The following is a 17,991-nucleotide window of genomic DNA, read 5'->3' on the forward strand; positions in this document are numbered from 1 at the left end:
AATTTACTGCTTTCTCCATTTAGAGGTGGGAACTCAGTTCAGCTGCATTACATTCAGCAGCAACACCCCTCAGCCCGCTGGGAATTAATCTCTCATGATGCTCATTGTGAGCAGGCTCAGCAAGGGCTCCAGCTCGGGACACACAGGAGCTTGAGTCTCCCCTCTAGGAGACCACCAGAACCTTCACAGGCGTTACTACACTCCCTTATCCAGCATAGCTCCAAGCTACTTCTCATCAGCTGATCACCAAGTACACATTAAATATTGGCTTGCTCACTCTTCATCCAGTTTTTCATAAATGATGTCCCCAGTGGTCAGGGCTACGCTATCAACTTCTCAACCAGTACAGCTTAGCATCAGGACTCACCAGTGAGGTTCTCTGAAAAGTATTATTCCAAGATTTCTCAAGCTTGTGCCAGCATGCACATCATGGAACAGCATCTTTATGGCAACGATGCGATTGTGAGGCAACATGGTATTAGGCAACTTCTACGTCAAGCTTTATAAAACTTACCTTCTGATGGCAGACCCTGCCTGAGTTTAGCCACCAAATAAAAATTTATAGTTTCACTGGAATTTGCCTCGCTCACTTTAACACTGTCCCTACTGCCTTCTGCTCTGTGTAAAAGCTGAGAGTTAGTCTCTGGAAGATAAGATCTAGGTAGCAGTCCTTTTCCCTTTTATCACATCAGTGTTTCTTTTCTGATCATATTCCTATGACACGTGGAACTAGGAGAGGAGACAATAAGGCTTCAGTTATTTTTTTCCAGTTGACCGATCACCAAATAAGTAAGTTTTCCTACTTATTATCCACTACATCTACCTGTTAAAGGAGCACTGATAGTAACTTTTAATAGCTAATTGCTTTTGCCAGTTGGTACTTTTTGGGTACCCCCAGTAGCTGCCTACGTATGGGCTCAGAGGTACATATGCCTGTTGGTATGAAGCAGGCACCTCCAACAAACACCAGTGGGCACAAAAGGCTGGACTCAGAATTTAGCAGCGATTCACTGTTTACAGTGAATACTGTAAATGAGAACTGAATTCTGTGTTTCTGTTAGCTTTAATGAGAAGGAACTGCCCTTGAGAAAGCTGCTGGATCCCTGAGTGTAACAGAAGCTCTCGTGCAGGGGCAAAAAAGAAACTTCGGGGGATTTTATGAATGCCAGTTCAGCCCCTTCTTCATGAAGGCAAACTAACCCCAGCACAGATGGCTCTGGATATTCAGTACAAGATTTATGTGACCACAGCACACAAAGCCAGATTCTTTTTCCTTAGTTCTACGCTTGGGCTTTTTTTTTTTTTTCTAAGAAGCATTGTAAAAGGACTTACTGTGTATATAAAAAAAAAAAATCTCTTTAAACTTTCATAACACAAACACTGTTAAGTGCTAGTATTTGCTTGCCAATTTCCAGAGAAGGAGTTAGATAATATCAGGGCGGGACAGCTGTTATGATCTCTTGAATCCTCAGCCAGAGCTTCATCCTCTCTCTGCTGCCAGAGACTCCTGGTGCTCAGCACTGTCATATTTGTTTTAAGCCTTCACCTATGGGAGGTCTGTGACTTCATATCAAGGGGGGTGATATATCCATGGTGTATACTCATAAATATATATATTTTTTTTTTAAGGAGGAAAAGGAGAAGCACAATTTATTCAAAGCATATTATGTTAGAATGCAGGAATAAAGCGAATGACCTTCTCTTTTATTTGCTACTCAGGCTACTGTACTGCTTAAGCCAGTTTTTTCTTCAGGCTCTGTTTTGTCTACATTAAAGGTAGCATTCACTCCCACATCACTAAGCGCTTCATATACCTTGAAGAATCATGCCCCTGTCAGAAAAGAGTTTTTTTATTTCCCCCCTCATCTCTCAGGTAGCATTATATTTTTCAACGAAGAAAGTTATTTCTTCGAAACACAGCTCCTAGGCATTATCACCTTTTTTGCGTGATATTTGATATGTGATTTCAATGTGTCAGAGAGATACCATGATTTTTTTTCATGCTTTGAAAAAGGAAAAACTGAAAACAAAAAATGGAACAGTCTATTTAGAGTTTAAGAGGTTCCAACATGAGAAAGATACTTTTTGCAGGCAATATGGACATATGATACCGTAACAGACACATGGCTAAATCTTCTGATGAATTCTCACCTACCTTTTCCTTAAGTGGAAGAATACTATGTACTTTTATCGGTGACAATAGGAAACTTGTCAAAAAGTGTCAGAAAATCAATACAGAGCACTTAAATAGTTCGTTAAGCCTATGGCAGACAACCAAGGAGCTTCCAACTTGCCAATATACCTTCTGGAGAGCTAGTGAGTGGCCAGGCACTGCTTCTGGAAAAACATCTTCCAATGCTTGCATCTTTTGCCAAGAAAGGAAAGAATAACACAGAATAATACAATACACTGGAATGTCACCAGAATATTTCTTTGTTACCAAAAAGCACTTCATGCAGATACAGTAAATACTGGGAGGGGGAAGATGCTTGTAAAGAAAATCTTAGGAATCACATAGCAATGATTTCCCCACTGTAAAAATGGACTTAGATTCACCAGGATACATAGATCATGCTCTCGGTGAGAAACCTTGCTTATCAACAGAAGAAAACAACCCACAGATATTTTTTATATTAATTCAAGTTTTAAACATTTCAACAGCATCCCAGAAGGCAACAGTTCTTAAAATGGTTTACTGTCTCTGCTGAATCTGGATTCATAAGATGTATTTTGATTTATCATCTATGCTTTCCTCCTATAGCAAAATCCTATAGTCTCTTTTCGCAGGGATTTGATTCTCTCTGTGTGAACTACAATGACAGATCCTGAGAGCCTTCACTGCCAGGACAGTCAGGTGCACTGAGAAGATACGTAATTTTAATGCACCTTGGGTTTTCTCAGAAATTAGATTCGCTAGTTCTGAAAGCACAGCTAATAATTCTCAGCTCCTCCTCTAAGAGGGCGATCACTTTGAAAGGTGCTGCTCCCGGGGATGGTGCTTTCTGCAGAGGAAATGGAAGGTGCTGGGGAAAATGGCACAACTACAAGGTGGAATGATCCCTCCATGTGTTATCACAGGCATCGCTCTTTGATACAGGACACAGGTGATTCTTACAATCGCTCATCAAACCACCACCAGTTCTTTACAAAATTTTATTTTACCTTGAATGTCAAGCATATTAACAATCTTTGATAGTAGGACAACAGAAAAACAACACAGTAGAAAAAGCCACTTATAAAGCGTTGATTAAGTCCAATACAAGACTCTGCCTTAATTTAAGAAACAGATTTTAAATTCTCATGGGACCGGTGACTTCGTAAAAGCAAGCAATACGCCTCATCAGCAAAGCATACAATTAAAAGTTACACGTAACTTGCTTAAAATGAAAAAGGAAACAGCATAACAAACATTGCAGCTACTCAGCCAGCAGCTAGACCCTTCTCCTTGTAAACCTGATTCTTCAATTTGGCAACTGCAGTCCTTGGGGAGAAACAGCAAAGGGTATATAACTTAATACTTAATTACGCGAACTGTTACATTGGGGTTGTGCAAATATTTTTGAATTTTTATTTTGGTCAAATCATAGCTACAGCCAGCTATACCAGTTCTTTTGTTCTTTTTTTTATTTTATTTTTTATGCTATTTTCATATAAATTGAACCACCCACATAGAACCTTTTAACCTTTTGTAGCTGACGGTACCATCTCCAATAAAACCTTGGCCCTTCTTGACCCAGTAGTTCTACCCTTGCTTTTCACCTTGGGTTTAAGCAAAGAGTTGCAAGGCAAAATAGGTGATATTACTCCCATAATAAATCCAAATATTTCTCTTCATTTATAAAAATCTGATCTATGCTTTTACTCACAAAACACCTGGAGCTATGACATATGAAATGTACACAAGCCAATGAGAGTCACACACATATGAAGTCAAAGCCAGACACATTCTTTCAAAATCAAATACTGTATGTTGGCTTCATGTGAAAAATTTCACAGTAATTTATACCTGACCAATACCATTTAAGGCCTAATCCTGCTCCCAGTGGTATCTCCAGCAATTTTGCAAAGGATTTCAGTGGTAACAGAAGTATGATAGGACACTTAAATACTAAATATCAAATATTATAGTTAATTTTATTCCTATTAAAACAGATGCCCTCTTTAAAAAAACTTCAGATTCAATTGATGCAAGTTATAAAAACATTATTGGAGTTTCTTTTCTAAAGGAATGTATAACCTTTGGGATCATTATACATTTATAATGTCAGAGGTACTTTTGTTCCTACTTATGGGATTATTGCTGGTCACCTTCCTGAGACTTGAAAGACCGTAAAAGACAAGCACCATACCTATTCCTCTAAATTATTGTCTCACAAATTAATAATTTGGTCCCTTTCTAAACGGATCTCTCCCCACAATTACACTAAAACATAGCGATGGGTCACAAATTCCAGGGGGTCCAACTGGTCCTGGCATTCCCGGACTGCCACGATCTCCATCTTTGCCGGGCTGCCCGCGCTCTCCGGGACGTCCTTCCTTACTCATACCCGGAGGACCTTCAGGACCTTAACAACACACATACAATAAAAAAATACATTACAGACTACTTTTATTCAAATGAAAATAAGAGCAGGTATGGACCTACAAGCCCTCTGCTCTTTGATGAAGTACGCAGACTAAGAAGGCTTCTTTTTCTGAAAAAGGCATTTCTTGTCACAAACTGCTTATATGTTTATATAAACAACATGATACCTTACTAAGGTTTGTTTTTTTTTTTTAAAGCATGTGGAAAACACCTTAAATAAAAATCCTTTTAAAAGGAAATATATAAAAAAATCTACTTTAGTGCATTGTTATACTTTATCATATAATCTGGAACCACCGTGGCACGAATCAGAGTCCTCCTATTTCTATTCTTTTCTCTGGCTTTGGATCAGGCCCTAATATCTTTTCCGAATGCCCAACTTTTCATTTTGCATGAATACTCTGCTTTTAGGAAGAACATTTTCCTTCACTAAGCAATGCTTACAAGTTCCATGATTACATCAGGGCTCAGTTTTCAGATAACAGCTGACTTCAAGACCCATCTATTACGAAACAGCAGTCTCAGCTACCAATCTCTGCAAGACCTGGCTTATAGGAACTAGAGTGTTACATGACAATTTAAAAGGCAGGCAAGAAACAGGCATTAGCCATAAACCATATATGATAATTAAGATGTGTAAAAACTATATACATTTTTCCAAATTATCTCAACATTTTTTCTAAACCACATTCCTTTAGAAATTACTAGCATGTGCTGAATCTGCACAGCTGAACCATCCCTCACCTGGAGGTCCTGGGGGGCCTTGGATCCCAGGAACCCCAATGCCTTGATTGCCTTTTGCGCCATTTTTCCCTGGTAGTCCTGTGAATTAACAAACACATGTTTATCTTCATACACTAAGAATATTTCCATCCAATGAATTAGGAAGTCAGTATTTGATAATTCTTACTGAATAAAAAAAATGTAATAGTTCAAAAGCAAATAATGAGATGTAAAATAAGCACGTCCTTGTAACCTGCACAGTATAACTAGGTTCTAAATTATCACCATTTCTACTGAATTAAGAGCTGATACAGCACCTGTTGAGGTCACTATGAGTTGAGGGAATAGACGATGAGCAATTAAGAAATTTGCTTTCATTGCCTTTCCACTGTCAAAGTTTTTAAGAAGTTATATGCAGGAAGCATAACGTATTTACCACAGTCCTGTGGAATACAGAATATACAGACAATCTTCTACAACATTCAGCAGAATTAAATCTCCACCAAAGAAAAGTTGAGAGGCAAAAGATGTGCTCTCTTACACTAGTACAACCCAATAAATCCATTTTCTTCATAGAAACAGATATCTATTTTTCCAACTCTTATGGAATAGTCAGAACTGTTAGTGTCAGCTCCAGAGGAAAATGGCACATTTGCCTGCCTACCCTTGGCACATTACTAATTATCTGTAATTCATACAGCTTTCCTGATCATTTTGATGCTATAAGAAACACAGGTGCTGCTGGGACCAGTTACCATTATGGACTTCACCCAGTCTCTTGGTCTACTTCTGGACTATACATGCATACTTAACTTAAAGTCTGCAAATAATCACAGAAATCAGTTGGAATACTCGGGTGGGTGAGTTACCTGAAAGCATAAACCTTAGCTTGCCTAAAAAAGAAACTAGAACATTTCAGAAAAGCGTAAAGAAAGGAGTAAAGATCCTTATGAGATTAAAAGAAAGAAAGGAGAAAAACTCAGGAAATCAGAGGGAGTATAAAGGTTGTCAGATGCCAAAAATCAGCCTAGAGGGTAGCAGATATTAAATAGCCAGTGAATTAACAGTGAATAACTGTTCTTCAAAACAGCAGAAACAAAGAAGTTTGGAAGAAAAGAAGCCAGAAAACACTGAAATAGACTAAAATGCATGTCTAAGCATATTTGATCTAAAAAAATTTAATCGAAATGCAGTTTAAAACATTTACAGATTAGGAATTCTCTACGAAAATCAAAACCAAGTTTGACTATGGTAGAACTGAACACTAGCTATCTTGTTGCGTTATTCCATTTTCTCTTCTTCTGACGTGTGTTCTGTGGAAACGGTGAAACATTTAGATTTGAACATGTCATCAACTACACTTTGTGATACAAACCCAGCAATTCCCTTACCCCACCCTGCACTAATCCCATTCAAAACTGGAAGTGGAGAAGAGTCACAAAGGCCATCAGCACGGTGACACATGCACGCAGTTACCTCTTGTCCCACGAGCCCCGGGGCGACCCGGGATGCCTGTCAGCCCTGGAACGCCATCATTTCCAGGTAAACCAGGAAACCCTCTTGGGCCTTCAGGGCCTCTTGGACCTGGTGGTCCTGGAAGTCCTGGGGAAGCACTTTGGGATTGACAGTGGTTACAGCTTTGTAGCCTTCCACTCTGGAGGATGGCAGGCAACTGGGCTGGGAGGATTCAAACAAAAAAAATGGCTTAGAGTGTTGTAACAATGCAATATAAAAATATTGCCCGTAGGCGCTAATACAACAGTAGTTTCCTCTCTTTAGACAATATGACGCTTTTAGAAAGATAGTGAAGTATGCACCCTGTGGTGCAGGAACACAAGTGATAAATCAGCAATATTGATCTTGCTCTCAAGAAAGCATCTTTGTAATTATCAGGAAATTATCTTTAGCAATTTAAACAAGGAAAGAACAGTAAAAAGGCTTTGAAACTTACTTCTCAGTACATCTGAACACACCTGTCGAATAAATTCTTCTGAAAATTCTCGTGCCTGCATTGAACAGAGAACAGTTTAAAAGAGCAAAGAGCATGCATTTGCTTGGGGTTTTTAAGGTACCCAAAATGACAAGTTTGAGATCCTATACGTACAGGTTTTCCATCTGATCCAGGTGGTCCTGGGGGTCCTCTGTCTCCTGGCTGACCTCTGAGACCAGGAGGTCCAACCAAACCCTGGATACCGGATTCTCCTTTTTGCCCATTAATGCCTCGAACACCTGGATCTCCTTTCTCACCTTTCTGGAATGAAAACCAATGAAAAGCCAATCGTATCTTCACAGACCATTTGGAAGCCAGGTAGCACCAAGCAACCATAGTCTGAGAAAATCTTAATTCATAATCTTCATAAAATGAATATAAGTTGTCCCTGAAAAATTAACTTGATACTGATAAGATCTATTTCACTAAAATGTACTGAAGTTTTCAGATCCTTTAGTAACTTTTTCAGACTCAATTACTTACCAAATATAACTAGAAATAAATTACCATTATGGTGTTTTTAATCTGAAGGACCCGTTTTACTTACTAATAAATATAAAACAAAATAGTCTTCCTTATTAACATATGGAAGGAAAGGCTTTATTCACTTTTTCATGAGAATTAGGTCATTTGTTACAGTACATTAAAATCCTTAGAAGACTGGAAAAATCAGAAGTGAAATGCTGGCTTCACTGAAGTTCCTGGCAAACTTACTATAATTATCAAGACTTTTACCCTATGCCTGTAGTGTATAAGACAAAAGAAAAAAATAGTTTGATTTCAGTTAGGGGGTTTTTGTTGTTTTTTTTCTCACTTCATTTATTCATCATATTATTGATAAGAACTGTAGTCCATTTGCTTCACTGGAAATAGTTAAAATAATACAGAAAATATTTTGATATATCTTCATCAAAGCAACGGTTCTTCTATGTATGGAATGATCAACTGCAATAGTTTATGTGGAACTCTTTCCCTATGTTGGAGCCAAAAAAAAATATATCTGTACAATGTAATTTGCTACGTGCCCAGGATTAAAGTTAGTATACGATGTTTGCTCCCTGATGAGTTTTTTCCTTCCATTTTCGCACAGCTTCTGCATAATGTTATCAGTTGCTTCAAAACTTTCTTTCACCCTTTCCAGCTATTTTAGATGGAAACAAGGCAGCAGGATTACTATCTATCACAAGACAATAATGCAGGTTTAAGAAGCACTCAGGCATACGGTCTTTATAGATTTCTACTGAATTTCAAATTATGGTATTCATTACTTCGTAGCCTTCAATATATAACATTTATCAAAATTCTTTAACTCAGAAAAATTCAAAGCTTTCTGGCTTGGCCTGAATCAGTAACAATGCCCAGAGCTGTAAGTGAATGATACAATGAATTATTATAGGGTAGCAAGCTCCAAATCCAGTATTGGATTACTCAGTTTTATGCAGACAGCTACCTGCTAAAATAAGGCAGGCAGTTTTTCCTCTTAAAAAAAAAAAAAAAAAAAAAAAAAAAACAGGGAAAAAAAAAAAAACCAACAACAACAAAAGAAAACAAAAACCAGAGAAATGAGACCAAATGTGACAGATGTCAGCCAAGTGCCTGTGAGTACTGCCGGAAAGATGGTCCACCAGTAAGGTGCCATGCATGAACTGAACAGCAATCCATACCCTCTTCCCACTTCAAAAGTTATACCCTAATTCAGAACCGACTTTTTCAAGGTTGTAATTGTATTTTATTTTCTTGATCCTGTCAACTTGAATGTTGTGGTCATAGACAACTGGTATTCTTTGTTGCACCATGTAGATTTGTACTTGTTTGTACAGATTTTCATTTAACAGGGTCAGCAAGGCTCAGAGATAAACACATGGAGCATACGTAGCTGCCTGTGGCTATATTAGAAGCTATATGTGCTGGGATCTGAAAATCATGCTGTTCTTGCAGGTAGAAGCTATTTAATTTTAATTACTTTTACAACTACGGACTACGTTTACATAAAAGACATCTGACTTGCAAGTTGATGTATTTGGGCTAAATGCTAAAGGGGCTAGAAAGCATTAGGAACCAGTGAAATATCAAGAAAATGGCATCTATTGTAGAAAAGCATTACAGGCAAGAAGCCAGTGTGAAAACACCAGGACAAAACGCTGGAAGCATCAGCACAACCGCCTGCAGAGCTTGCCAAAAAGCAAATGAAACTGCTGAGGGAAAGTTTTCTGCAGTAAATCTTGGTCTTGTAACACTCAGCCACATTCCATGTGTGGCCTGGTTTGTTGACCCTTGCTATTGGCAAAGAAAAAAAAAAAAAAAAAGGTAAAGAGCTCAATAAGAGGATATATTGATCCTATATTGATCTCTACCTTAAATCCCCCTCATTTGTTGACTGCCAAAAAGAGTGAAGGTATACAAGAAGGATCTTCTTTGTGTACCCTGTTCTTAATTTTTGTACCCTGCACTGCTATTACTGGCTGCTGCTAAAAAATATGGATCATTTTGATCAAGTATTCTGTATTCTTTTATGAATATATTTTTATTTTTCAATGAACTTAGACTCTCTAGATTTTTTTCCTTTGTTTGCTTCTTCAACTAGATCCTTCTTGGTTTGTTTAATTCTCTTAAAGTATATACTTGGCTTTAATTATTTTTGTAATCTTTCATTTAATGAAACGTATTTCACCATGTCACTTTTTAATGAATACCTCTCTCTTCTCTGATATTTCTCAATTCATTTTTCTTCTGTTGCTTATAGAGATGTGACTACAGAAATAAGACTGTAAACACACATTTTATAGATCACATAATTTACAGAAAAAAATGGAATAATTTTGTAATATTGTATTTGTCATTCATTACCAGATACTTACCTCTCCTCGTTCTCCACTCAATCCTTCTACTCCCTTTAGGAATTAATATGAAAAAAAAAATTAAAAAAGCAAGGTGAGCCAAATTACTTGGAATTTAAAAAAAATAATTTGTCTTTTGTTTTCAATAATTAATTACAAATGCCAATTTTTGAAAATTCTGTGACTGCTATTTGTATAATAAATCAAACCGCATATAGGGATGAAAAATGTGCATCATAGTGAATTAACACTTTGGTAATACCTTTAATATCATATACCAAAAGGATAAATTTGGAATGTAACATACATAATCTAAAAAAACAGACATAATAAAGACATATAGACAATACCTTATTCACTCCAAAAAAGAAATAAAATTTCGTGTTCTAGCAAAAGGAAACTCCTGATTCTACCTGTTTAATCGTGTTTTACTAGACAGAAATCAAGTTCAGAGCCTTTGAAATACAAACTCAAGTCACTCTGTAAGCCAGATTTTGTGTGCTGGCCAAAGATTTTGGAGTCATTTCTACCAAATGGCTCAATGGTGTTATTGATCATTAAGTTCCATGGCAAGATGGCAGCTCAGCGCAGGCTTTTTCACTTTTCTGATATTGTATCTTTGAGAAGTCCTGGAGGGTTGAGAAACCTCGGAGGGACCTAGTGTTATCTATCAGAAGTATCTGAATGACTGATTTTTTGGTTGCTGACCAAACTAGGTAAGTAGGGTAAACAATTTTATTCTGTATAATTTTTTCACCTTACAGCAATTCAGTTGCATCATTCTGTCTGGAAAAAAAATATAATAAAAATTTCTTTCACTATCACTTTATGAGTAAAATAATAAATATATGAAAAATTTTTGTCCCCCCTGCCCCCACCCCCCCAAAAAGAACAACAAAAAAAGGCAAGCAACAGCAAATCAGTTGAATCATTCTGTCTGGAAAAATAATAATAATAAAAATTTCTTTCACTATCACTTTATGAGTAAAATAATAAATATATGAAAAATTTGTCCATTATTTGCAAAAGGAAAAAACGGAAAGTTTGATTTGTAAGATGGTAGAGTAGGACATTACATTTGGTTAAAACCAGTGGATGGCCTATTTTTTAAAGCGATTTCTTTTCAACAGTTATCTGCTCGGCCTTACAACCAGACTCCTGTCAACCTCCACACCCCTGGAAGTGATAAAACTAGGCTAACATACAATCTAGCTCTCCTGCCCATGCTCCCCTGGCATCAGCTCCTTCTGGCTAGACAGGCAGCTGTATCCATGTCGTAATTCTGAAAAAAGCAACAGTGACTTCCTTCCAAGTCTAGTTTTAGATACGTACCTCTTACAAATACTTCTCTGTTTAGACACAACACAGATTATGCAGTTAACAAGTATTTATAAATACTAACAGTTATTTTCTGTGGTATAACAAGGTAGCCAACTATGACACAATCGGAATACATCGGCCCAGAGTTAAAGAGAAACAACTGGATCTCACTGATTTGCAGCTGAAACAGGAAACATCTGTAATTTATGAGCACAGAAGATGTCAATAATGACTCCCAGTATAGTCTAGGAGGTAAGAAACTACATGAAAGCGTAGCATGGTACATGAAAAATCTTAACATCTCAAGCATCACCCTTAAAAGCTTTACACAAAAGTAAAGTTGTGCTGTTATCTGCATTTTTCATTATTTAGAATTGTTTCATGAAAATCTTCCACAATTTTTTATGGATAAGGATTTAATAAGATAATTCAGAACAATGTAGCTCTGGCCTGTTTCTCAAGATATAATACCTTAGAACCACAGAAACATACAGGTTGGAAGGCACCTCCATGGGTTTAACTTCCTTTTCAGAACAGATCCAATCACAGCAGGCTGCTCAATGTCCTCTCCAGACAGCTTTTGCTACAACCTCTGTGAGCAGCCTGCTCCAGTGTTTGACCACCCTCAAAGCCAAATGCTTTTCCCATACATCATGTTGGGATTTCCTGCGTTCCAACTCGTGTCCTTCTCCTCTCTTAGCCCAGAAAAGCGTGGCTCCATCTTCTCTGTGTGCCTTGCATTTGTTATTTTTAAAATGCTAAGTCTGCTTAAGAGGTAATTTATATCACTATATAATCATGTTATACATCAATATATTTCACCTGATGCAAAGAACTATCCATGTTGATAGAAGTAATCTTAAGAAAAAAATATGAACCATGGCTCTCTTGAGCTAGGATGACTATTTTAACAGTACCTGCAAGCCTGGATTTCCTTGTCTTCCTTTTTCGCCTTTCAGTCCCTTCAGAAAAGAAGCACATTTTCTCAAAACATACATTTATCTGGGAGATGCAATCAAACCATCAGGAATAACACAAAGAGGTAAACCCTAAAATCTCATCCTCAGCCAGGCCACATCAATCTGAAAAGAGTTCAGAACAGAAACGGTGCAGAAAGATGCGATTTCTGCTCTGAACGCAGAGGAGCCAAGTCAGGACCTGAGCAGTGACACGATACTCTTGTTTTTCTTGTAGGTACTTCCATGACTTTTAGATAACAAGGAGGAAAATCACACTTTTTATAATATAGCAGGTAGGCAAAGGCCAGGTGGCGTTACCATGTCTATGAGTGTTTAGGTGATCTCACAGTGCCTGGGGCAGGCAGGGGCAGAACCCATCCCAGGACAGTGCTGGGGCATGTCCAAGGGCCCTGGGGCAGCAGCACAACCCACACCCCTGAGCCCACACCATTGCTTGGACCACACAGCTCTGCCCCAAATGTCAACAGCCTGCTCAGCCCCAGAAACACAGCTGGAAATTCATATGGGGCATACTGGGCAGCTTTCCCTGAAGAACAGCTAGGGCTCACTGCTGCTGTTCTTCAAGTAAGTCTTCTGTGGAGCTTAATCTTAAAAAAACCTCCAGAATTAACACCTAAGACTTGTACTAATAGTGTTGTTGCCAGATGATTTCATTAGAAACAAAGTTAATATACCTGGATACCACTTTCACCTGGGTTTCCTTTGTCCCCCTGTAAAATATTAGAAGAAAAGTCTGCTTTGTAACATGATTCATCTCAAAGACACGTAGCCTGTGTTTTAATTTAACACAGTAAATACAAGAGAAGCATCTAATAGCTTTTATTTATACTGAATGAAAACAGATCACATTATCCCCATATACGCAAACTGAGAAAAGTACAGAAAGTTATACTAAGAAGGGAATCTGTCATAGAAAGAACTACCAAAAAGAAAAGTGGATACTCAGATACCAAATTAAAATTCAAAAGTACAACATAATGAGGTGGAAAATCCAGCTGGATTTTATCCACTCAGTGTATGGGAGTGGAGAAGATGTAGGCAGGGAGGAGAGGGGGACAGTATTTCTAATGGGTTAAATTTCATCTGAATGCTAAGTATGCTTGCCTTCACCCACAGAGAAGAGAGTATAAATAATTTCTGTAACACTTAGCGTAAACCCATTGAATGCAGAAGTCATAAATGACACACCAAAGAAAAAATATTTTTTTTAAATTGGAAAAAAAACAATTATATTTAATCAAAACTGTGTAAGGACAAAGTTCCGCTTCACTCGCTCCTTTTGACTTTCACTGAAATGTTTACAGTAAGTAAACATTAGTTGGGTGATTGGTAATCAGATGGTGCAAATGGTACTTAAAAAGCAGGTATGTAGGTTTATCAAGTTGTCTGACCATCATTTAATTGACATTGGTGAGAAACAGGCACCTCTCGAAAACCAATCATGCTATTAATGGCCAAGGTATCGCCCAGAACATGCCTATCTCTCTTCAGTGACTGAAAAGGAAACTTGAAGTTGTGGAGATGGCTCCTGCCCTAACTCTGACCTCTTAAATCAGTGTGACTCTGTTTAAACAGACATGAATCAAAATGTTGGGCCGAGAACATAGCAAGTCATGAAACAAAGGACAGATCAACAGGGGGTGTGCAAAACTGCATTGAATAAAGAAAAGAATTAGGATGGAATTTTTTTGATCTGTTTTGCCAGTTTTCTTGTAAGAGCCAAATGTGTGTGTTTGGTTGTTTTTTGAAAAAGAGAATATTTACTTAAATGCTAAATAGTAACAAAAGAGGAGATCTGGGACACGGCAGATATTTTCCTGCTCAAAAATCCCAGAACATAAGAGGGTATTTATGCTTGCTGTATTTGGTTGCGTTGTGCTTGAATGTAAAGTATTTGGTTTGGTTTCAAGTTTTAAAATAAGCTATAGCTGAAAGGTTTCACTTCTACCATCAGGTGCCCAAACTGTACTTTTTTTTCTGAATAATCAAGAGTTTGTCACATTTATGGCTCATAACCCCAGTTAACCAGCAACATACATTCTGACTTGCATTTTCATATTAAATGAATCATGGTTTTTGCAAAAGATTCTTCAGCTTAAAATTTAGAGAGGTTCCATAAATTTTAACAGAATCTCCCTTCTTAAAATCAGTATTACTGTCTTGTATGTACCTTACATGACCCTTAGATGTTTAAATTGAACATATGGTGATAATTAAGCTAACTAAACTATTGTTGTGACACTGACTCTACTCAAGACACTCTTCCATTGGGATTCAGTACATTTTGAAAGACTTAAGCCAGGAAATCTTTGTCCTTATGTACTCTTTTAAGCGTTACACTGTTTTGAAACTGGTCAGAAAACTAATTTTTTTTTACATCTTGTCTTAGAAAATGGAACTCAGATTCCATTACCTCATTTAGCTGAAATAACCTCATCTAAATTTGTGCCATTCTGTAGCCTCCATTGACCAGGGAACTTGTTTCAGTTGTCTAAACATAGGCATTTAAGATGCTCTAGACAACCCAAGGCATGCCTGTATGTGTCTATTGACATCTGAAATACTTTAGCATACCTAAGACATCCATACATGGCTGGCAAATCTAGCACTGGACATACAGTAAACCTTCTGGAGTAGAAGCTGAAGTCTAGTGGAGTACTTCTGCATGGGATTTTCATAAAACTTTACATATAACACCACCTTTTTAACTTACTGCTGCTTTACCCTTCAGCTTTTCTTTCTGCAGTGAAGTACCTGATTCAACTCTACTTCTGTAATGCCTTTATATGAAGGGCTTCATCCTTCAAAAGCTAGTCCTCTGCCTTGCTGGTAATACCACACAGATGCATTATCATTTTTTACTAACTGCTTATTTCTATCTGACATGTTATCTGAGCTTCCATTGCTTTTATGGGGTTTCCTGTTTATTCTGAAATGTGTAATTTGAATACGCAATGGAGGAATCTTTGCCTTGGTTGAGACTCCAGTATTTCCCAGGAAACATTGCTAGATTTCCAATACAAGTATCAGAGACATTACCTAAACACACTTAATTTATTTTTATACAACTTTTTCTATATATTCAAATTTGAAGTTATTATTAAATCAGTTCAAATGTCATTTTAAAATTTAGTTAACTTACTGATTTAATTGTTCTAATTTAATTAATGTTAAGGTATCACTACATTTTTACATTTAAAATGTACATTTAAGTATTAAGTACAGGCTGATAGCAAATATAGCAAGATTTTTAGCCTTGACAACTTGTTGCTTGAATAAATATCTAGCTTGAATAGCTGCCAATAAAGCTTGTTACAGTAAATTGAGTAAACTAGTAAACTACAGTAAACTAAGGAAACAAGCCCATCTATTACATGACATCAGATCACTTGTACTGCTCCAAAGAAACAGTATAACCTTAAAATAAGGTTTGTACTTGTATATGTCAATTAAGAAATTCATTATAAAAAAATTCTGTCATGTTCTCATAAAAATACAATAAAATACTGAAAGTAATAGCAGAACAGCAGTACTCGTTATCTTCCAAAGCAGTGAAATATTTCATTTCCAGGATGCACATATTATTGTTTTAGAAGTGTCCCAAAAAAAGAAATCTTAATTAAAATCTAGACTAAAAATGTAATGCATACAAGTCAGAGCTTCAGTTACAATTAGAATTAATTGATTTACAGCAATGGAACTAATTTGACTAATTTCACCACTTTTGAACCATGACAGCTGACAGGTGTTCAGTCCTGAAATTCTACTCAAATCATGTTATTGAAGATAACAGTGAATATTTGTTTCCCCATCTGTTTCAAATAAATACGTAGTGTTTCTTTCGCATAAATTTTAAAGTATAAATACTTGGTCTTTCTCTTTTTTGGTTGAGTTACATAGAAGAAAGGTGTTGAAAAACATCATCTAGAAAACAGAACCCTGTTAAGTTCTTTGTAGTTACCCACAGGGCACAAAGAGTAATGATTTTCAATTACTTCTAATTTTCAGGTTCTTAAATTCCATTCTATAGACAAAGCATGGCTGATTTTTCCTCAAGAGACTCAGTTCACACTCCAGTGAGTCCTCTGATTTACAGTAAGATAAAAATAAATCAGTATTTTAAAACAACAAATATTCCAAGGGCTTTCCAGCTTCCAGTCAAACAGAAAGTTCTGCCTTCTTGGCTGAGATAAAACAGAGAGATTTCAACCACACAGGAGAGTTTCAGTAGAACGCAGCCATACTATAGAACGATCTCTAGGAAAAAATTTCTAGAAAAAAATTCTAGAAAATCATTTAATGTGATTTCAATTACAGCTTTAAATTATGCAAAAAGCTGTGTGCTTGAATTCCAAAACATATCAAAGAACAATATTTCCTATAATCTCTTCAACCTGGGACTCTTTAGAAGCATGTGACTGTCAGAAAATCCTACATATAGGATTTACATAAAAATAAGGATATCTATCCAGATAAGTCAAACATCAATACGAAATTTTGCAGTGTGTTCACAAAACATTTCTTCAGCAATGAAGAATTTCAGCACAAGCACACCTATAGCACTGTTTGATAGATAATAAGGCTGCACCAGGAGATGATGAGATCAGTGAAGCCATGACCTTTATGAGAAGTCAGTATGCAAGAGGAATAAAATAGGTTTGTCTGAAAAGAAGAACCACCTGTACAGTAGAAGTAGGACCCATCTAACCTAACTTTTGCCATCTAAAATTTCAACATTTAATTTAGCTAATTGTCTAGGCTTCAGCTATGGTCAAAGAAAGGAAGAAGTGTGAATTAATGACTCCCCAGGGAGCTCAGACTCTCTCAGCTAAATACGGAGAGAACCTAGACAGCTTGTTTGGATCAGGTAACTCTTAATTGAGCTGAATCTGTCCCAGCTGCCTAGGGTTAACTGTCCCACAAAAAACTTTGTGCAATAGACTTTATAGATGTAGCACTTGCTATAAGATTAAGTAAATATAGACTCATGGATCATACCATTATCTACTATAATTCATAATGGACATTTCATTAGTACCTATGTCATAGCATTTTATGCTAACAGTTTCGCCATTTTGGTCATTCTCTCCTCCCTAATGAAAACATATTGTTTTTCTAAAGAATGGGCCTTACAAAATATACCATCAGTTCTCTGATAATAATGATATATTTAGAAAAAGGATTTCCTTTAGTAATGATCACTTATAAGAAAAGCACTTCCAATAAAAGATGCGGTTAATGTAAAACTGGAAAAAACACTTACCTTTATACCCTGGGTACCAGGAATGCCTGGGTAGCCTGGTTCACCTGGAGCACCTGGCACTCCTAGTTCTCCCTGAGTAATACAATAGCTTTGTGTTAGTCCAGTGCAGTGTGGAAAAACATATATTGCATGTTTTCTCAAGGTCACATGATACACTTTATCTGTGATATTTTGTAATTTTATAACTGAGGATGGAGAATTCATGAATGGATGTTGAATACAGAGAAGCCACAAAAGGGACTCCTGGTTCTTAACCTCAGTTTTCCAGTATCTATCTCCTTTAAGTGCTTTTT

At 36.9% G+C, this 17,991-nt stretch overlaps 1 protein-coding gene across 1 annotated transcript in view; it reads right to left on the reverse strand.

Moving 5' to 3' along the window:
• Nucleotides 1-3,141: 3,141 nt before the first annotated feature.
• The window catches only part of COL21A1 (collagen, type XXI, alpha 1), a 154,052-nt gene continuing 139,202 nt past the window's right edge, over nucleotides 3,142-17,991 (reverse strand). Inside the window, exons 25-30 of the mRNA XM_014948592.1 lie at nucleotides 10,157-10,189; nucleotides 7,413-7,559; nucleotides 7,260-7,314; nucleotides 6,785-6,985; nucleotides 5,330-5,407; nucleotides 3,142-4,565 (exon numbers count right to left, since the gene is read on the reverse strand). Of these exons, the coding sequence (XP_014804078.1) occupies nucleotides 4,378-4,565; nucleotides 5,330-5,407; nucleotides 6,785-6,985; nucleotides 7,260-7,314; nucleotides 7,413-7,559; nucleotides 10,157-10,189 (702 nt within the window). The 3' untranslated portion in view covers nucleotides 3,142-4,377. The remainder of the gene's footprint in view (nucleotides 4,566-5,329; nucleotides 5,408-6,784; nucleotides 6,986-7,259; nucleotides 7,315-7,412; nucleotides 7,560-10,156; nucleotides 10,190-17,991) is intronic.

Source organism: Calidris pugnax, unplaced genomic scaffold (genome assembly GCF_001431845.1).
Source record: "Calidris pugnax isolate Ruff unplaced genomic scaffold, ASM143184v1 scaffold163, whole genome shotgun sequence".
In the NCBI taxonomy this organism is placed as follows: domain Eukaryota; kingdom Metazoa; phylum Chordata; class Aves; order Charadriiformes; family Scolopacidae; genus Calidris; species Calidris pugnax.